Source organism: Branchiostoma belcheri, unplaced genomic scaffold (genome assembly GCF_001625305.1).
Source record: "Branchiostoma belcheri isolate BF01 breed outbred unplaced genomic scaffold, Haploidv18h27 scaffold17, whole genome shotgun sequence".
In the NCBI taxonomy this organism is placed as follows: Eukaryota; Metazoa; Chordata; class Leptocardii; order Amphioxiformes; family Branchiostomatidae; genus Branchiostoma; species Branchiostoma belcheri.
Genome location: NW_017803157.1, coordinates 2,156,647 through 2,181,287, shown reverse-complemented (window position 1 = coordinate 2,181,287; position 24,641 = coordinate 2,156,647). Strand labels below are relative to the sequence as shown.

General features: G+C 41.2%; 1 protein-coding gene across 1 annotated transcript in view; it reads left to right on the top strand.

Annotated features, from left to right (window-relative positions):
* The window catches only part of LOC109466808, a 36,628-nt gene extending 17,357 nt beyond the window's left edge, over positions 1-19,271 (top strand). Inside the window, exons 35-68 of the mRNA XM_019764646.1 lie at positions 167-324; positions 709-822; positions 1,154-1,269; positions 1,801-1,955; positions 2,267-2,469; positions 3,901-4,028; positions 4,257-4,309; positions 4,519-4,692; positions 5,020-5,067; positions 5,381-5,550; positions 5,947-6,115; positions 6,578-6,722; positions 7,117-7,232; positions 7,656-7,807; positions 8,168-8,270; positions 8,604-8,836; positions 9,448-9,619; positions 10,318-10,430; positions 10,755-10,899; positions 11,577-11,741; positions 12,109-12,329; positions 12,719-12,887; positions 13,173-13,436; positions 13,771-13,925; positions 14,133-14,235; positions 14,605-14,687; positions 15,019-15,052; positions 15,230-15,345; positions 15,707-15,878; positions 16,284-16,418; positions 16,764-16,883; positions 17,256-17,411; positions 17,847-17,933; positions 18,262-19,271. Of these exons, the coding sequence (XP_019620205.1) occupies positions 167-324; positions 709-822; positions 1,154-1,269; positions 1,801-1,955; positions 2,267-2,469; positions 3,901-4,028; positions 4,257-4,309; positions 4,519-4,692; positions 5,020-5,067; positions 5,381-5,550; positions 5,947-6,115; positions 6,578-6,722; positions 7,117-7,232; positions 7,656-7,807; positions 8,168-8,270; positions 8,604-8,836; positions 9,448-9,619; positions 10,318-10,430; positions 10,755-10,899; positions 11,577-11,741; positions 12,109-12,329; positions 12,719-12,887; positions 13,173-13,436; positions 13,771-13,925; positions 14,133-14,235; positions 14,605-14,687; positions 15,019-15,052; positions 15,230-15,345; positions 15,707-15,878; positions 16,284-16,418; positions 16,764-16,883; positions 17,256-17,411; positions 17,847-17,933; positions 18,262-18,488 (4,874 nt within the window). The 3' untranslated portion in view covers positions 18,489-19,271. The remainder of the gene's footprint in view (positions 1-166; positions 325-708; positions 823-1,153; positions 1,270-1,800; positions 1,956-2,266; positions 2,470-3,900; positions 4,029-4,256; positions 4,310-4,518; positions 4,693-5,019; positions 5,068-5,380; positions 5,551-5,946; positions 6,116-6,577; positions 6,723-7,116; positions 7,233-7,655; positions 7,808-8,167; positions 8,271-8,603; positions 8,837-9,447; positions 9,620-10,317; positions 10,431-10,754; positions 10,900-11,576; positions 11,742-12,108; positions 12,330-12,718; positions 12,888-13,172; positions 13,437-13,770; positions 13,926-14,132; positions 14,236-14,604; positions 14,688-15,018; positions 15,053-15,229; positions 15,346-15,706; positions 15,879-16,283; positions 16,419-16,763; positions 16,884-17,255; positions 17,412-17,846; positions 17,934-18,261) is intronic.
* The last annotated feature ends 5,370 nt before the right edge of the window (positions 19,272-24,641 follow it).

Here is a 24,641-nt window from a genome sequence, read left to right as displayed (position 1 = left end):
AATCATAGCAGCATTCAAACGATACAAGAAGAAGATTTTGTTTATTGAGTCACAAATACGACATTTTTTCAAGGGTTAGAGAGACAATACAAGCGAAGATGATTTTATGTTTATCCTATATTGTTGTCGATCAACTTTTACTAAAAAGAAACACTGTTTCTTCCAGCATCAATTAACAACGTATGGATCGGTCTAAATGACAGAACGGTGCAGATGTTCTTCCAGTGGTCTGATGGCTCGCCTGTCACCCTCACCTTGTGGAATACCAATGAACCCAACAACTATCAAGGACGAGACGAGGACTGCGTTAACATGTATAAAACTGTAAGAACTAACACAAGACGCAATTCACATGCCATTGCCCCGTTATAGACATCGTAGGCCGTCGCATGATTTTGATGCGGTATTACTTTTAAGTAGACTGCAGCAGAACTTACCATTGACAAGAATTTAATACGGAATCTCAAATAAGAAGACAGATGTTTGTCAAACGACACAAAAAAATCCCAACTCCCAAGAATGTCCTTACTCTGCGATCGAATGACGAATGTGGCCGTGCCCTTCCGAAATGTAAACACTAAGCGTCCCCCTTTAAAAAAATACCCTTGTACCTTGTAAACGAAATTGGTAATATCTTGACTAAGCTGCTATTGTTATTGTAAACTTAATATTGCAATACTTATATCAATGTTAATATGTTGATCACAGAATGGACTTTGGAATGACGCCCAGTGTGATAGCCACTACCCGTATGTCTGTGAGATACCGAAGCAGTCACTGCCAGAACCAACCGTGCTGCCTACCGTTGCCGGATGTGAGCAGGTGGGTAAAAAAGAACCTTGAACCGGTCTTAAACCTGATATTTAATGCATTAAGCCTTACAAAAAGTAATTAGTTAATGCATGACATTTGTAACTAGACATTTGTACATTTTGTGATCCCCAAGCACATGTCGTTATATGAAAGATCGTGACTTTTTCTGGCTTCCAGGCGTCACAAATAGTACTTATATTATTTCATAATCAGCCAACTGGCAGTCGGAAAACGCTACGATCTTACAACTCTACGTATACTTGAAGAGCGGAGAAGTCGCATGTTTTGCAACGCCTTGTTGTTGTCATATCTTATTTTCCATTTTTTGTTTATGCCATAGGGTTGGATGGGATACGAAAACGGCTGCTACCTCTTCAACAGTAACCCTGCAGTGTACCAGGACGCACAGCGATCCTGTCGCAGTCTAGGTGCAAACCTTGTGTCTGTTACCGACAGGTAATTCCTTTAGATACGAGATACTTTTTTCTTGTAACGAACAAATTATCATTGTGCCATGGGTGCTAGGATGTGGTCACCAGGAATGTGTGCCGTGCATGTTCTAAAAGCGTACTAGTAAAAATTAAAACTGCGCCATACAATCATAGGCGCAATAACAATAATCCATCCTAAGATGCAACTCAGGTATTTCCCAACTACCATACAATTCACCTTTGAATACATTTACAGAATCCAGAAAACTCTTCTCGGAAGTCTAAAATCTCCGGTGTCTTTGTGAATATTGTAAAGCTGCACCAAACCATGACTTTGGTTATCATTTCTCAAACTACTTCTTCATGGTGTATCTTGTCCCCGTGGATATATGGAAGCTGGTACCATTACCTGTTCCAATGCATTCACAGCAACCCCAAACCTTTAAGCTTACAGGAAGTCTAAAGTTTTCGGTTCTTGAAGAAGATTGTAAAGCTTTACCCAATCGTTTCCATTTAGTTATGCGGTGTGTTTATTAATATTTACCACTTCAACTAGATTTGAACAGGCGTTCCTTTCTGCCCAACTGGGGAACCGGGACGGAAATTATTGGATCGGCCTCCGCGGATCCCGGGACGACAACGGAGTTGTGGTTTACCAGTGGAGAAACGGTGAACCACTCAGCTTCACTAACTGGGACCGACTCCAGCCAAGTAAGCTAAAACACTGCGCATTTATCAACAAGCAGTAGTGTACCAAAAATGCATATCAATTCAACATTAGTGCAAGCTATAAGTCAGCTGCTCACAATTCAGCTCTTGGCTGCAAGGAGAGAGTAGCCGGCCCACGCAATGATAATACTAAAGTCTGAATTATTGGGTTCGACTTAAGCTTGGTTTTCGGAGGCAGTGGAATACGAATGATCCCGGCCATGTTTTTCTGTAATGTCTGTTTTTGTAATGTTAAGAGGAGAGTAACTAACTCACAAGAACCTTAAGTTAATGCTAACTTCATTGCACTACAGGTTTCAGTTGGGGCGCTTGCGTCAGTATGACTGCCGGGCTGCGCGGTGGATTATGGGACGACAACAGATGCGTCCAGACGTTCCCCTACATCTGCGAGAAGCTGCGGAGCGGCTACACACCCCCTCCGGGTGTAACTCACGCATCGACCGCTAGGTGTCCTGGTGGATGGCTGACGCAAACAGGCGTTAACTACTGTTATCAGGTACTGTAAATCACTTTGTCTCCAGCGTAGCAAAATTTCAATACATTGACGCGGCATGTGCATGGCGGAGGGCCAAAGGCAAATGATTTTATAATCGATACTGATAAGTTTACGGTGAGAAGTGACAGTCAAAACCGTGAACATAAAGAACTACCGTAAAATATCAGGAATTTCAGTAACATCCATGGTCCCTCAGTATCAGATGACATGTCACAAATTCAAGTATGAAATTTCCATCTCGCTCAAGACTGAGTGAAGAAGTTGCAGCCAGTCTTAGTAATCATGCAAATTATACCCTTATTTGCATATTTGGGAACTATTACAGACGCCCCCCCCCCCCTTCTGTACGTCTCTCAAAACAGTTGCAGCTGGGTGTAAACAAACGAGCTAGCCTAGTAATGTGTTACGACAGAAGGACATAATTGTGATCATTTTAGGATTTTGAGAAACGTCAGGCCTTACAGATCCGATCTCATACTCAAGATGACAGAAATACTTACATAGACTCGGAAACTCTGGCGGATCAAGTATGAGCAGTCAGTCTGCAGGGGCCGACCCATCATGGCATGCCGCGCCCAAACCTTCTGGTGCAGCTCATCGGCCGGTTCAGAACAGTCTTGCTGCTCCGCCTTCTGCATATCACACAGGTCGCTGCAACTGAGATCGACATAAACAATGTTAACGTTAGGCTCCCCACAGTGTATCCAAGCACCCCCAGGAGAACGTATGTGGATGGTAAAGTCACTGACTAAGCCAGACATCAGGCGAGACAGCTCCTAGACATGCATCCACAATCGTGTATGAGAGCCGTATAAGAATTCAAGTCCAACCGATTCACGAACGAATGTCTGGCAGCAAGGATGGAAGTACTAGTAATCCCCTCTGCCATGATAAACAATATTTAGCCACTGCAACTTACTGCAGTAAGGCCACAAGAACCACAGAGGGGCGGGAAGGATGGGCTCACCAAAAATCAGACGACATTTTGAGGGAGGAAGGCTGATCTGCTCGAATTCAGCGGGTTCACGCACCACGTGTAAATGCTGCCCAGCGATTGGTTAACTTGTGTTCGCTCATCGCATGGGCGGTGCGTGATCAGGGCGTGTCTAAATGGGTCTCGCCTACTAAGGCCAAAATAAATCAATATTTTGGTTCTATTTTATATCAGACAGTGTGCAATAATTCAACGCAATTCCACAGTGTTGTCAAACCTTTACAAATGACCAGCTCTACACAAGGACCACTTGGTCAATGTGACAACTTTTGGTAGTCCCCTAGATACTTTCATTTATTAAGGCAAGCATGAGGAATCCTGTCTACGCTGACCACATGTCCACATACAACAGAATTTTAAATCTTTTGTAGGTTATGCTGTATACACACATTACTGACATGCTGATGATAACTCCTTTTTTCATTTTACTAATCTAGATAAACCAGGTAGCCGGACCTTACCGGAAGACGTGGGAAGATGCGCGGTTACACTGTCAGTCTCAGGGCGCTGATCTGGTCAGTCTTCACAGGGATGCAGAAATGTCACTGCTCACCAGCCAAATCAAGTAAGGCCACTATTACACAGACATTGACTATAACCGAACTAATATTCATCTGATACAACTGTTCAGGGAAGACCAATTCTCTGGAAGCTTATATGTTTCTCTTTTTCAACGAACAAACTATTCTACTACAAAAATGATAAATCAAGTTACGTGCCACATAAAGTTTCATGTAGGATATAGACAATAATAATTGAACTGGACTAAATCCATTTCTTATTCTGTGTGCAGTTCAGCTTGGATGGCTTTCTGGATTGGATTGAATGACAAAGATGACGAGGGAGGTAAGGAACATTAGAATAGGATGTTATTTGCTTAATATTCTAAATTTAATGTGGAAATGTAAACACCCGTAAATATTGCGTTAAGAAATCAGATTTTAGCAGAGCATTTTAGCAAACGCTTTTACACGAATCTCCTAAACACACCTTTCAAATGCAAAGTATGTTGGATAAGCTTGGATTACTGAATGTTTCTTCTTAATCCTTTTAAGGTTTCAAGTGGTCCGATGGTAGAGCCGTGGGGTACACGAATTGGAACGACGGCGAACCTAACAACGCAAACGACAGGGAACACTGTGTGGAAGTTGTAATAGCCGGATCCGACAGTTTTTGGAACGACCTTTCCTGTACCTCCTACAGAAACTGGATTTGTATGGTTTCCAGAGGTACTTACTGTCATATTGTTAATACGAAGTCATGCACAATATATTACAGTAAGTGTCGCTGACGCCGAAAGGCGGTTATACCGGCTATACAGATACAGATACAGATGTACTTGTGATGTCGTTTTCAGAAGTATTGTTTTGAGTGGCTGGACTATGAGTTTGTGTGTCTGCCCAGACAGAGTAGAAACGTTGACGGGGAAGATAGCAATCGATAGGCAGAATGACGCGTCAAAAGATCAGAAAATGGAGTGAACATGGAGGTCGAAAACCAGATACCAGGAAGTCTAAAACAGCACCGATTTCTTGTTACTGTTACTTCTCCTCCAGGTGACTCAGTCGTCATCCCCACCACACCACCATCCGTCCCAGAAAATGGTAAGATAGCTTGCCTTTTGTAATCGGATATTTCAGTCATCTGATGAAAACTCGTGATGATCACAACAGCGTTAATAAAAATAATAATAAAAAACAAACTAAATCCGGCTATTGCTGCGAAAAGCAGCAATAGCCACTCGTTAGACGTGTACTTGTATGATGTTCTTATTGGAACAGATATATCGATGAAGCATCACTTACAATACTGTCACTGACCCGGCTGTTTGTGAAAGTTAAGCAACCAAATGCCATCACTTTCCGGTCTTTATACACATTTGCGAAAATCATATGTATGCAAACCCTGTGTTTATAGCGCCAAACTGCGCTGGAACAACTGACTGGAAACTCTACAGCGGCCATTGTTACTACGTCAGCGATTCTAATCTCCAGTCTTGGCAAGAATCACGTGACTACTGCCAGGCAAACGGCGGAGACCTCGTATCCATAAACGACATGCAAGAGAGCCGATTCCTGATTGGCCAGGTGAGTAAATATATGATGTAGTAGTAGTAGTAGTAGTAGTAGTAGATATACTTGCATCCTGGCAGCCATAGAGGGCTAAATTGTGAGGCTATTTACAGAGGTATCAGTCTATAAAATGATTATACATTTACAGTTACAGATACCTATGATCATACAATACATTCATTTTTTGTCATTGGTCATCAAGACCCAACGGTGCGGCAACTTCAATGTGTGACCTTTCGGCCACTCCAAGGTTACGGTTTACAGCTAAGGGAACTGTAACATCATCTGTTCTCTCTAAGTCAGAAACAAGATGAGACAAGCTCAAATCACTCAGGGTTAGGACTAACCGACCCGATGATCAGTTTCAATACATTCACGGATACCCAAAACAGTTTCTTGCTATTTTTGCAGACGTACGGCTCCCTGTCTACTCATCTGTGGATAGGGTTGAGGGAGTATGGAGTTGACGGCGTCTACACCTGGTCTGACGGCTCTGCGTATTCCTACCTCAACTGGCTCGTCAATGAACCGAACAATGCGGGTGGAGCCGAGCAGTGTGCAGAATTCGTTCCGAACAACGGTGAGTGTAGTTTTTGTACCCAACATCAGATGGGGGAGGAGTAGCAGTTTTGTTTTTAGTCACTTTTGATTTTAATATTGAAGGTGGGTGCTGACAGCCGTGTTGGTGTATGCATTTAGATAGATCACAGCTACATAAGCTGTGTATACGATCATATTTGGTGTATTTTAGCAGCAATTCTTTATGTATTATTTTGCTATTCTCCTGTATAGGCTAGATACTCTTACCAGATCTTAAGGGTATTGTACATGTAGATGTCCAACAATACCAGAATTATGGTCCACTTTCAGAAAGCTGCTCTTGATTGCAACCATGTCGGTATCCCCATGACGCCCCGTTAAAACGCTATATTGATAATCTTACCTGATGATTCAAGATTAATTTTACAGAAAAATCCCTTTGCAGCATACACTGTCTAGTCGGTTTTGAATTCAGAAACTGTTAAACGTGAACTCCCTACAGGAAAGTGGAATGACGCCAACTGTGGCACCAGTAATGGATTTATCTGTGAGCGTCCCCTCAACCCACTTCAGCCGCCACAGCCTACACAACCGCTGCCTGGCAACTGTCCAGCCGGGTGGCAGACCTACAGGAACAAGTGCTACAGGTAGAGAGAATTCCATATCATTCTGTGTGGACAGTTTCTCATTCATTTTACAATCTGCACTGCTGTACACCGGCCTTAAAACTAGGCAGTACCATTGCAAGAATACAAGCAAGTAACATAGTTACTTAAAACAGATGTAGAGCAAATAGATTCGTTGGCTCACCAATACTATATCATGATACGTAACGACGATTTGATGACAACTATGCAGCTTTAGGAGTTGTATGCAAAGTTTTACACCGCAATACACGGTTAGTATATACAGGTATTATCTTCTTAGATGTTAGCTTTTCTGATTTATTGTTCATTCTTGATATAAGGAGTTCAAAAACATTCAGCCTCAAGCTACAACGTATTGTCATTTGAATCATTCATTGTTACCATCATTCATTAGGTTCTATCTTTCTGACGACTTGACAAAGACCTGGAGCGATGCCAGGGACTTCTGCATGGGTCTGGGAAGCAACGAGAATTACAACCTGGTAGCCATAGAGAATGAGTATGAACAAGGTGGGTGTATTTTTCCATTGTCGCACCATCTTTTAATCCTTGGTTAAGAAACTTATTGAAACACAACCATTTCCCCTTCTAACATTTCTGTAGTCATTCTACCATCCTTGCCGTATACCGTGTTTCCGTGTATTGTCACCGTAGCTTGCGTCTGCATTGTTTCTTTTTTCCTATGTCTGCGCTCTCGGAGTTTAATTTTGCTTCGGTATCCCCGGGAAATGTGCCACTACGTGGGAAAAAGGGTGTCTAAAGTAGACATGGCCTACCAACATACCAATAACATTACGATCCATTCACAACTTCTCGAGTTATGCTGTTGACAAACCTCCAGGCAAACTGACACACAAACCTGATAACATATGCTTTTTGGCAAAGGCATAATAAACCTCACTCCAACTTGTCCATTGCTGCTCTACCTTTCAGCCTTCATCATCAGCCAGCTGCAGGGTATCCGTAGAACTGTCTGGATTGGACTTTTTGACAACATAGACGAGAGTCAATTCTACTGGACCAGCGGGCACCCGGTCACTTACACTAACTGGAACGACGGAGAGCCCAACAACTGGAATAACCAGGTAGACAACCAAGATGCCTACACCTGTCAACAATTTTGAATTTCTTGTTTTAGCCGCTGATCTGTATTTCTCATTGTTTCTTTCTGTGATGTGTCCCATTGGCTGCCATAAGGCAGCAGGCACGCGTATAACAGGAAATTCAGCATTTTTACACTTCCTATACTGCAACGTTTGACTACCTGTTTTCGACGACATATGTTTAGTGCGCGAAACATTAAGAAAAAACGGTAAATGTAGTAGGGGTGTTTATTAGACAGACATACTGACCCACAAATGACATAAATGTATTTATACTTCGACAAAGCGATTTACTTATAACTATGGTAAGTTGCTGTTTCAAGAAGATACATGTTACTACAGAACGAAGACTGTGTGGACATGTACACAGACCAGGCTAGGGCCGGCTTGTGGAACGACGCTCCCTGTGACCACACTAGACCTTTTATCTGCCAATCTTACAAAGGTACATTACCTGCTTTTGTCCCTAAACTTACACATTTTCTTTGGAAACTTTTATTATTAAGTGATATCGATGTTTTGTATATTTTAAGAATGGCTAACTAGTAATATGTAAAAACATATTGACTAATAACTACGCAATTTAGACTACACGTAATTCTGCAGTATGGAATTCGCAAGGAAGTTTCCAAGTTTCTTCGAAAAATGCGCATCATTTGCTTAAATATAAGAATAAAAGAATATTTTATTGTTTATTTTCCGTTCTACAATAATTAGTTTTATTTATGTTATATCTAACAACGATGTTATATTCAATTTCTCACTATCATCTACCCAGATGCTAGTCTCCCTGCGCAGCCTGATACTTCTACCTGCCCCACTGGTTTCGTCTCCTGGAGAGACAGCTGCTACAAGTTGACTCAGACATCGCAGCCGTGGACGCAGGCTGATGACGCGTGCAGCCGTGAGGGAGGAGGCGCCCAGCTCGTCAGCATCTACGACATCTACGAGCAAAGCTTCCTCAAGTCCCAGTTTGTGCAGCAAGCCTGGATTGGTCTGTCTGACCAGCAGGTCAGTTTGTGCCGTTCAGTCAGGGCAAAGATTAATATTTGGGATAACAGTATATGGGTTCCACTCTCAATGTCCTGTCACACATTCAGGGTCTTAGCACGACATCGGCTGAGGTGGGGGAGCCGCGTCTTCCCAGAATTAGCCTATGCCTACATTTCTTTTAGCCGGGGTACCATCCTGGTTTAGTTTACGTCCGCTCCCACAGTCGTAAACTATCCAGGATGGTAGCCAGGCTACATTTCTTTATGACGTGCAGCAAATTTGAGTTAACTGTCACCGAACACTGCTGACTCAGACTGAAAACCCGACTAAAAATGGTTGTCCGGTGCTCTGCTAACTTACTAACTTCAGCCAAACGAGCCAACCTACCCACGAATGTTTTAAACATTTTAAAACATTCGACTGCTGACAGAGCCGTGTAGTAAGCCAACCTTGCCGAACACCAGCCGACCCAACCGACTTTGCGCCCAACCTACTCCTAACCAAGGTTGGATGAGTTCGGTTAGTGTTCAGAAGGCCATATCCTGATGAAAGCTTAAGGCATTGCAGATTCTATTCTCCACTCTTCCGACTTTGTACGTATCAGATCCATGTATTGTTGTTTCTCTCAGGTCGCTGGGGAATACCGGTGGTCCAGCGGCTGGCCTGTCCACTTCACGGCCTGGGGCTATAACGAGCCGAGCAGGGCAGACGGGGAGGGCTGTGTCGCCATGGGAACGAACGGCACGTGGGACGACACGGCCTGCACACTCCAACTGCCGGCGCTTTGCGAAATCACCACAGGTCTGGCAACTTTTGGTGATATAGCATTGGTAGTTACTTTCGGATGCGGAAGTATTGTTTTGGGTGGCTAATGCTTAGGTCACATTTCCAAACCGGGGCCCGGCCGGGTAGTCATCTGGAACGAAAAATATGGTATAAAACGCAACAAAGCAGAGAAAGGTTGAAAAATATCAACAATGGAACTATTTACGTATATTCTTTATGAAAATTGTTGATTATTCGTTAATCGAAACAGCCCGGCCGGGCCCCGGCTTGGAAATGTGACCCCAGCATAAGCTTTGGGTTTGTTTGTTTGTTTGTTTGTTTGTTGGTCCGGATACACAGTGGTTTGACAGTACATGGATGGGAGAAAAGCTTTATTACAGGCTGAATGTAAGGGGACAAAGGGCTAATCTCCAAGAATCCAACATCCTACGGTGGTAGTAGACAGTATCCACTGCTCTTCTGTGACCAATGGGCACTCCTCCTGCCACCGTAGTATCTGCTTGGAGATTACAAAAGGCCAGCCACAGGAAATAGGGTAGGGGTTGATTGAGAGCACGAGAGTTTTAGACAGAATGCCATGTTAAAGGGTTTCTTTTGTATAATGTATGTAATGTAATATAATTTATTGTTATAATAGGAACTACACTGTGAAGTGTACCATCTTCGGCAGTGTACCATATGCCTTAGAATATCTTGTTTTCCTCCCCCTGTAGCCACGCCCCCTCCAACAGCTCGCCCCACGTTCGGCCGCTGCCCAGATGACACCTGGATGGCGGTTGGGTCTTACTGCTTCTATGCGGAGTATGGACTGTTTGATACTGATCAGGTACGATAAATTCAAACAATAGACGAGTTTATAAATAGAATTTTCAAGATATAATTGCGCCACAGGGGGTAATTGCATCATTTTTGCCGACGTTCGATGCTCTTGAATACGCACACGTAAACGAAAAGCACGTACGTCCGTAGAGCATAAAAAGGTATGCAATCGCCTGTAATACATTGACGTCAAGCAGTTTTAATAGACGGTAAAATCGTCAATTTGTGTCAATAGAAAACTAAAAAAAAATACTAGTACATCTTCTTTTCGTCTGTAACAACGTTCGTGCGTCTCTGAACAAAGTTTGGTATTTTATCTGTCCAAAAAAAGACCAGGAAAACATGGTACGAGGCTGAATTCGAGTGCGTTTCCCGGGGAGCCCACCTGGCGAGTTTCCACAGCCGTGAGGAGAGAAACGTGATCATCAGCAGACAGGGGCCGCCGATATGGATAGGGATGTTCAGGGATACAAGTGGTTAGTACATCATTCAATTGTGTTAGATCAACTTTTGATCCAGCACAATTAAGTTCTCTCACCTAAAGCCAGTGTTAAGGTCACACTTCAAAAAAGCCTCACTCAGACTAAAGACGTAAGGTAGATAAGAAAGTCACTCTGGTCTTCCTCAGTAGACTGACGCAGTAAGGCTTGTCACGTGGCTTCTTTGAAGTGTGGCGTTAACACTGGGTCAAAGGTATCTTGTAGACGATGTCGGCCCCCGTCACGGTTGAGTGACATCTTTCGAAACATATTTGGGGAGCTTGATCGATTTCCCGTAATGATTAAGGATAGTTACTGTATTACTCGTTGCCATTTAATAATGCATTTCATTTATGTAGGAGTAATGATATGTTTAAATGTTTAATTGTTTAATGTTTGATTGTATGATTTTAATTTTCAATTCATATCGCCTTTAACACGGCTGACATTGTATGGTGGTCTTGTCCTCTGGTGTGAATAAGCCATTTATGTAACATTTTTTGGTAACTTTTGCCATGTGTGTAATCACCTACAAACTATATTTTCTTATCTACCTTACGTCTTTAGCTATAGTGGTTGTTACAATTACTTATGTTTTCAGAAGAAAGTTTTTCTAAGTAGGGTCACAGCAATGAATAAATTAAGGACAAAATGGCGTTTTTCACTTCTTCCAGGTGCGCTGGGTTGGTACGACAATGACCCTGTGGACTTCACGTCGTGGGGAGAGGGTGAGCCGAACAACCCGTCCAGCGGGCACTGCGTCATGATGGAAAATGACGGGACATGGAACGACGTCATATGTACGCGGAGGAACGGCTACGTTTGCAAAAGGGACAAAAGTAAGTTCATGTAGCTCTTTAATTAAACGAACCATCATCACTATGTTGTCAATGACTGTAATTAAATGATTACGGTAGAAATTGATCACTTTGTTACCTAAACTTAATTAATGTGTTCCCAACATTTGTAGTTCTCGGGATCGGAATCTTATGGCAGATACGTTTTGTCGCGCAATCTGGATTGAACTTATTTTGAGCCCTAAAAGTAAATTTGAAGGTAGATTCGTCTCATATTTTCATGTTGTACTACTTCCGTGTACATTGAAAGAAAATGGAATCTAAAAGTATTCCGGAGTGCCACGCGTATCTACAGTAATAACAAGGTTGTCTAAATAGCGTAGTAATTTCGTGATGTACTTCTTACCAGTTCCCTACAGCGCTATCACGGATAACAGCATCAACCCCGGGTCGGTAGCAACTGTTCAGTACTGCCAGACGCAGATGGATGTGCTCTTCAGAGGGAACTGCTACAGGTACTACGACGAGCGGCCAGAGTCCTGGGCGGAGGCGCGATCCATGTGTCAGCTGTTCGGGGCTGACTTGGCCTCAGTCAACAGCGGCGCCGAGACACAGTTCTTGCTGACATTGGTAGGTACCAGTCACAATATGAAAACATACGTCGATTGTTAGACATCCAGATGGAAAAGAAGTCAAGAACCTGGACAAATGCTCTGAAGTGTAATTTTTTTGTTGATCATAATAAAGTTACTAGCCATACAGCCACCTACATTTATATAATTATCAAGAAGCGAGAGGAAGTCGAAGGTACTTGTGTATACAAGACATTATATACATCTATATGCATTGTATAATACCATTAACAGGTGGCTTGTACTTAACCCAGTAGGGAAAGCATGTACAACAAAGATCTTTATTCATTAGTATTAATATGTAAGAACAGCTTAGCCATAACAACCATAATATCATCTAGCTGACTCAACAAGTAGGCAAAAAGCATATTCAATTTTCTGTTACAGGTCGCCAATTCTGGAGCAAACAGCTTCTGGATCGGCCTGCGGGAATACAACTTTGATGGCCTGTACCAGTGGTCCGACGGGTCAGCCTACTACTTCCACAACTGGCGGCCAGACGAGCCAAACGACTACATGGGCGCGGAGCAGTGCGCAGAGTTTATGAAAAGCGATGGTATGTAAATCTTTGTGTATCTTGCATCTGATTGAAGAAAACATTGGTGTCCATTGACAGAAATAAAGCGCCAAATTTAATTATCTAAGAAAGCCCTTCATCTACGTTCGACTATGACAACGACACTGGAAATTAAGCAAGATGAACATAGTCAAATAATCAAAACCAAACTCTTCACTAGCACACTGCACTTGTTTCAACATTCTCCATACATGTTTCTAATGCACGTTACAAAAGGTTATCAATAACTGCTGCGCAATCTTTGATCTTCTTTCTCTTCTCCAGGCGGCTGGAATGATCTAAACTGTGGAGATAAGATAGGCTTCATCTGCAAGCGACCATACCACGTTGTAACCCCGCCTCCTCCCACCAGCCCTTGGGAAGGGGGATGTCCAAAGAACTGGCTGCCATACGGAAACAAGTGTTACTACGTTGTCAACGACTTTAATTTGAAAAGAAACTGGGAAGAGGCAAGATCATACTGCAGGTCGTTTGGACACACTGACTTTGATGCGAACTTGGTGTCAATTGATAATGAATACGAACAAGGTAAGCATCCACTCTTGTCTAAATGGTTTTTTTGTGTGTTTTGCATGAATGAATGAATGGATAACTGAATGAACTTATGTGATAGACATATGACGTGACGCTAGGTATACGTACGGCTGTACAGTAGATTTACACTGGAGATAAAGAAGGGGTGACTTTAGAAAAGCTAATTTTATTCATATTTTTCGTACCCGCTTGTATCTAATTGAAAATCCTTATAGGTATGAAATTATAGCTGATATATGTAAATAAACAATGTAGACATGTAAGTAATATACTCTATTTCTTAATTGGGGGGACAATTATGATATTTCACATTTCTTTTCGGCGACAGCATTCGTGACAAGTCTTCTGACCCAGAGGATAGGTATGTGGGTCGGTCTGTTCGATTCCATCAGCGAGAATAAGTTCTTCTGGGCCAGTGGGCACTCCGTCACCTACACCAACTGGAACGACAGGCAGCCCAACGGCTTCAACAACCAGGGACAGGTACGTATAGTTATGGTTAAAAGTCGTAAAACCTCAAGATACACTTTCCGCTCGTAAATACCAGATTTCGTGACCTTAAAGTTTGCCCCATCTCCTGTGTAAGACCTTTTCACCTTTCATTCTGCCTGCCAACTCCCACTCACGTGCTGTCGACCTTTAATGATGCTACTGTTGCCAGGCAAGTTAATGATGCTACTGTTACCATAGGATGAGAACTGTGTGATGCTTCACTGGGAGAGTGCTATAGCAGGCAAGTGGAACGACGTCGCCTGCAGTAGGGAACTGGGCTTCATCTGCCAGAAATACAAAGGTATTGGATCTATTGCTTACAGTATATATCTTTAAGCTGGACTTTCGTGGTAAAAGAAGCATAGGAATAAATTAAAGAACATCCGCATTTCTGTTATTTTGAAGAAGGTAAAAAGTGACACAGTCCCATTAAAATTCCATATCCATATCCGTATTTGATTGTCAAAATGCATTATTAAAGGCTTATCGAGAGGTGTTGATGCAAGTTTATACACATGGTGTATTTGGAAAGAAAAGGCTAAAAGGTGGTATCTCCAAAATTGGCATTTATATTTTCTCTGTATAGCTCAAATATGTATGTCTACAGAAGGTAATTCACCATAGAAATATATATGGCAAGTTTTGACAGTTCTTTGACGTGTTTTACCAGATCCCGAGTTTCCTGCCACTACACCCACACCATCCGTACAGTGTCCGCCAGGGTACAGGAACTACGCCAATAGCTGTTACAAGGTCAGATAAATAGAGCTCTTGCTTTTTTTTATTTGTCTATATTATAGCAATAGACACAAGGAGCAGTTTTTGTGATACCCTAGTTTTTTTGCATTATACACTAATGGGCATGGATATGAAATGAGGTTCATTGTCATTACAGGAGTACAATTGTCTAGACCAGTAGAAGAATGCAATAACTACGTGGAATAGAAATTAACAAAAAACAAAAAGAACATCTCAAATTTACATTTCACCTACTTTCGTGTTGATGTTCTTCTTTTTTACTGTATTGTAATATACATGTAAATAACACGATACTAACTTATCAGTCTATATTTTTCCACTACAGCTTATAACAACTAGACAAGACTGGGACTCATCAGGTAATTGATCTTGTGTTATCCGGTGTAATTGTATCTTGTGTGAACGTTAAACGCTTATCATAACGAAATGTGGTATAGCCATTTTGCCTTGTAAAGTTAGAACTGTCAACCGTTTTACTATACTCAGCAAATTCATGACGTACGGATTCACACTGTGTTTTCTCACAAACCCTGCAGCTCAAATTTGCCGACAGGACGGCAATGAACTCGCTAGTGTGACCAGTTCGTACGAACAAGGCTTCCTCACGTCATGGCTCAAACAGAAGGTGTGGATCGGCTTGTCAGATCGCCGGGTATGTTACCTCTTCTTGTGATCTTCATCTACATCTACATCTACATAGAATAAGCCAGGTCCAAGGAGGACGCTTGTACAATTGATGATATTTCAGAATTTTAAGTTCAAGCAAAACCTTCATACTAGTATTCTTTATGGCAAAGTAACAGAACCAAACGCTGACAGGTTGAAGGTTCCTTTCATTTCGGTAGACTGACTACAACTCAGATTCCCTGCTTCTCGAGGCTTTTCTGTGAGAACTCAGCTGAAGTTTGCAAGACACATGCACGACTATTCCATGAATTCACACAGCGATATGGTGGGTGGGGATTGCATACTTTCCAGAAGTCTGAAATCTCCGAATTCTTCTTTTTTTCCAGACGGCTGGGCTGTATACTTGGTCTGATAATTGGCCAATATACTTTGACAACTGGGGCGAGGGCGAACCAACCAGGGGAGCTAATGAAGGGTGTGTTGCCATGGCGATGAACGGCCTTTGGAATGACAGTGTGTGCTCCCAGCCACTTCCGGCAGTATGCAAGAAAACGTTTGGTACGTATTGCTCCATCAGTTTCCAATTTTGATCCACTCACACTGAGAAGGACCCCTACACATGAAATGGATACATGTGGTGTGACTCTTCTCGAACACTGTACCTCCAATTTGTATCTGAAGCTAAGTACTCATTTTCACCTGAGTTCAGGGAGGAAATATGTGTTAATTACCTTTCTTAGTGCACAACAAGGGCCTTCTAGGGATTCAACCCCAGAACATTTCGATTCAAAGCCAACAGCCTAACCGGAATAATACCTTGTCTAATCACCAAATGCAAGCAGATCCCTTTCGGTATGAGAGGCCAGTACCATTGGCAAGAGGAGTGCCCATTATTAGACACCGAAGTCTTGCTACTGAAAGGTATCTGCTTGGTGATAACACCTTCCCATCTGTATTTTGCAGACACGCCACCGCCCACACTTCCCCCCTCCCCTGGCTATTGTCTGGATAAGTGGTTCGAGGTCGGAGATAAATGCTACTTCATAGAGACTGGCACCCTCGCCGCCAACAAAAAGTCATTTGTTGAGGCCCAAGCAGGTCTGTATACACTACTACTTTGTCCTGAGTTTTCCCACCTCTCTGTAGTTTTTGCGCTATTGACTAATGTATTTGAGTCAACAATTGAATGTGTGACGTGTTGGTCATGGTTTTAGATAATAGCATTGTGCTATGTAATACTATGTAAGAACATACAATTCCGCCTGTGGGCTGCCAGCAGTTCACTTGCAATAATATAAGTCCGGATTTGTTCAATACATCTGCAGTTTACACATGTATAATGCAATACTTCCACTCCATTTTATTAATGAATAGCTTCTTTTTAAACCTTAAATTTCGTAGAACGTATACTTACGTTATGATCTGATACCATTTACCACACAGAGTGCAGGAATAAAAACTCAGCCTCCGTCCTCACCAGCATCCACAGCCAACATGTTATCGATGTCTTCAAGCAGCACCACGGCTGGGGTGTGTGGATAGGCATGTACCTAAGATCTGATGGTAGGTACAGGACAGATTCACATTTACACATTAACTTACGCATTGGGAGAAACAGGTGATCTCTGAGCATCCGAGAAAGAGGGGGGAATCTCCAAACCACGCTCTCAGTCTGAGACAAGTTGGAGGATTTTTGTTTGTTTGTTTGTTCGTTCGTTCGTTCGTTCGTTCGTTCGTTCGTTTGTTTGTTTGTTTGTTTGTTTAAACTGCTCTTTATTCATGAAAGCTCAAATTAAGAGCACAGATGTTATTTGCATGTGCGGGGATGGCAAAAGTCCATGTGGCAATAGCTGAAGTTCTTGATGTGAGCACATGATATACTATTAGAATACTTCTGAAGCATCCCCATAAATGTGACCACAACTCTTACTACAGGTACAGTGGCTTGGCTGGATTCCACTCCAGTGGACTTCTCGGCCTTCGCGGAGGGAGAGCCAGGCGATGACGGGTGCATGCAGATGGTAACCAGCGGTCTGTGGCAACTTGCACGCTGCAATGCGAGGAAGGGCTACATCTGCAGCATGCCGAAAGGTGCGGTATCATTACAAAACAAAACATGGAGCAAAGAGAGAGAGGTCTTCTCTCCAAACACAGGTTTGGGTTTTAGGTGTAAAAAATTTCAGTGGAAAAAAAAAAGAAATCCCGATAAAAAAAGCATAAAAACACGCCAAAAATACACCCAAAACCCTAACCTCTGCTTGGAGGCCTAACTAGATATATTGAAAGTCTGCATAAGAATTTGATTTTAGCAAATGTTTGGGAATTGTGTTACTGGAGCAATGTTTCGGAAAAAATACCTATTTATCTACTTATTTCTGCCTTCTTTAGTTAGGATAGACACGCGCAGTAACTTAGTTTCCACTTCTTTACAATGATGCTCTGACCACACATGAATGATACAATTATTTTGGCCATGAACATGCTTTAAATCATGATGACAGAAACATTATTGTGTCCAACCAACAGTGCCTGGTACCCGCCCACCCTACAACCCGAATAACCCAGTGGTCATCTCACCTGGACCTGGACAGATCTCCGGTCAAACCGGCAACAGTACGTAAACATGCTCCTCTGCACTGTAGAATGATGTTTTTTAACATAACATCTGAAAGCGTTTGTATACTATCAATGGACAAACGGCTACATCGTCAAGGGTATAACGTTATCAGAGTTTGCAAAATATAGTCAGAAGCATTCCTAGTAAGTTATGGTCAACACGTTTAGTGCATAAAAAATAAATCATAGATTTCCTAGTGCATGTAAGGATTGAGTGGGTGGGTGGGTGTGGAGGGGGGCTCTTTTACAAGTGTTAGCGTTTAATACGTATACTCAATACTAATTTTGCAATGAGGTTTTGACTTTCTTTTTCAATTTTCCACAGGGTCGGGTGGTTTGGACGCGGGTTCAGTTATCGCCATTCTCCTGGCCGTTGCGATGGTCTGTATCCTAGGCGTGGTGGGAGGGTGGTGCTACTTTAAACGGCAGGGCACCAAATCTCTCTTTGCGTTCAGTGAGAAGACTCCGGCGAACACAGGAAACATCGGCTTCGACAACGCCCTGTATGATGCCACCAGCGGCACAGTTACCATGCCTGAAAGCCAGGCGTGACAACACTTAGCACTGTGACGACAAGATTAGTTTTTATACCGTTTCTTAATCCAAACCCGTGCTGTATCCAGAACCATGTTCAAGTACTGTTCTGAATAGTCGGTGCGTATCTTGACCCGTACCTGAAAATCTACGTACTTTTTGGACACGCGAAGACTATCCTGAACATTGCCAGAGCCTAACCTATTTAGGCGTAGAATGAGATAGGCACTGTTATGGATACGATATCATTCTTGTTGTCATCATTAATCATATTAAATAACCTGCCAAGTGCGGTGAGAGATGATGGGGGTATCTTAATAGATTTTGTTTCTGTGATAGAACCAACCTATGACAAGGATCCCAGACAGAATTTTCCGTAACAAGACATGTAACTAACTGGATTTTGCAGTCCATGACTATCTTAAAGATTCACTCAGTTTGACGATTACCACGCTTGTGACCGTCCCCTTACAGTATTGAATATCCATTGATTTTTTCTGTCAACTTTTATATCTGTACCAAGAATGATAGTGCTTTTGATGTAGACATCAGCACAGCATAGCTGTCAAATTACTCGGTAACCAGCTCTAGATCTCAGCACCAATAAGTATACATAGCGACCCTCATACTTAGTAAGCCGGGTAAATGCGATTGACGAATACTACTTTCTGTTGCAATTTGGCTGCTAATATTTCTACTACATGCAAGTTATGAGTATATTTGTATTTTGCAAATCAGCCCTAGTGAAATAACTTTGTATTTTCTGGCTTTTCTGTTCAATAAAAAAATACATATAAACAATTACCCTTACACTACGGGTCCTTTTTCTTTTCTCACATGTAAGCGAAATGGTGTCACTAGAAGTTTGGTCAGTTCGTATTAACACACAATGCAGTTGTTTCTTTATTTTGCAGTAACGTGCATGGCCAAGCAATTGTTTATCTTTTAAATGTTGATAACGTGCTTATAATTTCAGTACCTTTCAAACCTTAAAGTACGCAACGTATGGTGAGTTCATAGAGACTAACCGCTGCAAATACGAACCAAATCGGTATGTGGTGTACATGAGCCGTCACAGTTAATTATTGTGGCCTATCTAATTTAATATCTCGTACACATTATATTATTTTAGTCACTGCGTATATGGAACAGACTATTGTCGATATGTATCCGCTAACAACTGACCCGTAGGTAGTTCGTTGATTATTGTATTGATGCACTAGAATGAAATATCTAACCCCGTGCAATATAGATAGCTATTTCATTTGTTTTCACTGATTTAAAGCAACTTTGTATAAACGTACCAGATTATAAGTCTTTACCAAAAAATAATAGTTAAAACATTCGAAAAGGCCTTCTTACTCACTCACCCACTCACTCACTCACTCACTCACTCACTCACTCACTCACTCACTCACCGACTCAGTCTCTTGTTAGCCGATAAGATATATTGAAGTAAAACAACATGAGGATACGCGTCAGTCAGACTTGCAGTAACGATAGAAGGCTCTATGGTTTTCCTTGAAAAGGAATTTTATTGATTTTAACAGATAGAGTCAGAGCACTATTTACCTCTTTGTCAGACAAGAATATACAAAAACAATACAAAATCTGTCAAAAACATACGTCACAATTCTCCGAAACATATTCCACTCGTTTATGCCATATTATAAAGGAGATAACATGATAATATTCTCGTACAGATTACGATGCAGGCAAATAGTAGCCAATTGTACATTCGGTCATATAGACATAAGCCATTATCTTAACAATACTAATACAAATAGAGTATCAATGTCGTGAAACATTTTATCTTCAAATTCAAGTCAATCTAGAGTGCTGTAATAGTTTATCTGGTGATCTCCCGATGCATTTTACGTAAAGATACAACATATTACAATTAACATATAACGTTATATGCAGCATACACGTAAGGAAGTGTGACTGTGTACTTCCGATACATTGATTACATTATTAGTAAAATAGCAAGTGTCAGCTTCAAACATGTCTTAATGAAGAGATAGTGGTCTCAGGTCTATTCTTTTAACATTATCTATATCATAAATGTAATGAGTTTTGTATTATTGTTATGCAATATTCAATGCTAAATGCAATTTGAAGTTCCAAACACCTTCCTTCTTCCCTTATGCAAATTCCGAAGAGTTGACTGTATTGCAGACCAAACAAATCATTCAAACACTAAAGCTAAGGCGCCAAGAAACTAGTGTTAATTTGTTTTGTTTCATGTTGTGAAAGAGATTTTAGTGATTTTAGCGGCTATCCGTACATGTACTTAAAAACCTCAAAATTTTAAACTTTCTCACGAAAACATATCTAAAGTCTACAATTGCCAACATATTCTCAAATATATACGACAAAATCAATCTGAAACTACATGAGTCAAAACCGTATGACCAATACTACATGTCACACTTTAAAAACGCCAACCACTATGAACATGACACTTCGAAATATCTGAACAAATGTCTATCAAGATATGACATCAGTATAACACAAAAATACAACTCTACTGTATTCTTAAAACCTATCCTTCGTTAACGCAGAACATTGTTGTCAAATAATGGCAACGGGCTGCTATTTTTAAAGACACAATGCCTACGTATTTTGTGCTTTCCCTGCACCAGTGCATGATACACATATGCCGAGTTGCTTTTTCGCCATGTCATGGTTAGCTGCTTCCTTTTGTTCACGCTAACGAAGAATGGGTGTGCAGATATTTTTCACTAATATTGATCTGGTATATTAATCATTATCATTTATTAGGTCTATCTATCATAAATTAAACTTAGTGTGTTTGTGCGCGTCTAGATCTCTCTTCTCTCTCTCCTTCTTTCTCTCTCTCTCTGTCTCTCTCTCTCTGTCTCTCTCTCTCTCTCTCTCTGTGCATGTGCGTATCTGCTTCTTTAGACTGTTCTTTGGCCCTTCCTCACAACTACACTTATCATACTCATGTTAAGACTAGTATTCTTCAAAAGAATCCTTCTAAGCAAGTGCGTTGCCTTCGTCCGATTGCTGTGTTGTGTTAAACCACTCATTCGAAGTTACATGTACTCTACCAAAAGACCTAGATTTGTCGAAACCTTAACTGCAGTGCACGTGAGTGCACCGCCGACGTATATTTCACAGCAACATTTCCTTCTTGACTTGATCCTTTGATCATTTAGGCAAAGGCTATCAGTAATCTGAGTATCATTTCTACCGCAGAGCCACATAGTTTAATTTGTCTCCTCCACGCTGCGAAAGCTGTACTTTTGATCAAGTATCCACGGCATTCATGATATATTTGATCACCATCTACTGGGAGCGCCGGTGCCTCCCTGTGGCACACAGTACAGCCTTTTATCTCTTTTTGACTAAACATCAAACCAAATCAGGCATCTATATCAATACCACTGTGTATTTCACATATAGAGTGCAACGAACTCCACAGTGTATGATAGGGCAAGATTCAAAGTATGATATAAAATACTTGATGTGCAGAAATCGTTCAGCCGTATATATAAGCCTTGAGTGAATCATTTCGCGAATTCGCTTATAGCTACATGTTAGAATGGCCACATTTTTCTCATTTGAAAAATGTTTCTTGAGCCACAATTATTTCCATCGCACAGCTGTGACTACATCACGTTTGACGCATGCCGCTTTTTTCACCTCGGGTCTAGTAGCAAATTTAATTAAAATCTCCCAGCTTTCCACAATAAATCCTATTTCCACGATATAACGCTGAGAGATGTGTGATTTTTTAAGATGATTCTGTTTGCCAAGGGGTACAAGATACATATCCTTAATTTCAGCATCCAATTTGGCTCAATAAGTAACAAAATCTAGGAAAGCCGCTTTGCGAGAAATGGATTCAGCAAACCCAAAATTTGTTTTATTTGGAAGTAAAATGCTTTGAGGAAATAACTAAAACCAGACTAGGACTGCGCTTGAAGATAATATATATGACTGAGTCTTGTTAGTTAATTATTTTCCTCAGGTTTGGCACGAATGTATTAGAATTTTATTCCTGGTTATATATAAAAATACATCATTATGTTAGTCATGAGATGTAGGTTAGAGAATAGTCTCGATGCAAAAATACATCTATTTTTCCACTCGTCATTTACAGGTAAAACATCATTGTTTTCTCTTTCTCAGTTAATTCTTGTCGCACGCCTACATCTATACATAGTTCAAGATTTTTACATGTTTTTATGTTTTTTTTTATTTTGAAAATTGAATAAAACAACAAAATTTCATGTGTATATTCGCTTCCAGTTTGGTTGCACATAAATGCCATTAACATGCCATTCCGAGGCATTTGAATGCTCCGTTGCCCAGACGTATATACCTTGATGGCACTAAGCACTATCTAACATTACATTCAAACCATCAACCTAAAACATGACAGGACTTGGCGTCAATACCGGAGGCATTTAACACCTGGTCGTGGCTGTTTTCCATTTCATATATTTGGAGTGGTGTTATAGGGTAAGCCACGCAACATGAAAGTTGGCGCGAGCTTAAAAAGCCCCCCTCCCCTCCGGTCTGAGTAGAGTGAAGTGTTTATCCAGTTTTTTTTTCATCTTCACACAAAAACATCTCATAATATTTTTAGTACGGCACTATAACCGTCACGCGTGTATCTTGTTGATCCCACGTTCCCATCGTCATTGTATATACTCGTATCAAATAAAGAAGCACTATGCTATCTGACAGTACTTAGGGTACCTCTTAACATTTTCTCCACAGAGATGTTTAACGCTAAGGACAGGAAAATAAGGTTTATTTTCCGCACACACCTAGTCATGTGTGCGTGTGATATACACCTGAAGAGTCTTCAGTTTTTCTTAATGGCGTCCTTTCTCCGGAAACGTACCAAGGTTTGCCGCAATTATCCTGTGCAACCACTTAAAGTAAATGTCAGGTAATTGCATTAAAGGGTCTGTCTATTGATTTCCACTAAACGTGTGTGCATTTACGCAAAATGACCCTTCCCAGCTGTTAAACTTTGGCCATCAGGCAGCAAAACAACTTATACAATGAGTATGCGAGCTGTGTCTAGTCTGTGAACGAATATTCATGTCTCACTAGACCATGTAGTGCAACAGGCCCTGAATATGTAGTAAGACCTGGTCATCTTGTATCATGATATTCTTAAAAGGATATTTTACAGTATTTAAAATTTCATATGCGAAGGTCTGACAAGTAAGGTACAAGCCAAGTCCAATGTTAAGTTTGTTTAGTGATTGTTAAGTGATTATTTCCATAAGTTATCATCTCATTTCTAGATATATTTCACCCAAAACCGCATATATAGGAGTGAAATAATTTTGTTTCTCACCATGTCTTGTATCCTGATTGTCTGTCCAATTGATTAATAGGTTCAGCTTTTTTTTGTTTTTTGTTTCTGCCAAATGAACTTAAATGAAGCTTTTCTAGACAAACAATCAGTTGTAAATCTTCAAAGATGTTGTATTAATGGCAGAGACTCGATCGCCACAGTACAATTACTGTGGTATGTTACATATGATATTTACAGCATACATGTACAAAGAGGGCGCCTCTAGTATTATTCTTTGAAGGCAGCCCGTATTTTGTGTGAAAAAGACTATGAAAACTGCAGAAAAGGCATTATCATCATTTCTGTTTTTGAGAAATGGAAAAAAATGAGTTGAAGATCAAAGCCTTATTTTACAACACGTTTCTGTACACGTATTTACATGCCGCGACCCGAGGCGTCCTGGCAAAACGGTGAGAAACCTCAAAGAAACAATTATCTCATCTTTCTCAATCTATCTCAATATCTCTATACTCTGAATTTATATGCAGTCTGCATTCTAAACCATTTTCACAATTAATACCAAAACCTCAAGCCATCTTAGAGGGAATTAGAAAGAGAACGGCAAAGCACGAAGGTTACTTTGTGGGCGTCTGTCATTTCAAACACGCCATGATATGTATATCCCCGGGGAATGTAATCTGACTAGAGTGGTGTGTGGGAGGCTAGTTAATAAGGGCTTGTGGAAGGGTTAGTTACAGAAGTTAGTACCTTCAAAATCCTTTCCATTTAAATCACAGCAAGTGGACTCTTTCTCTTTGCCATAGAGGCCTTGTCATCACAAGTGGGTCTAACTGTACCGGGCAGTTCAATTCAGAAGGATATAC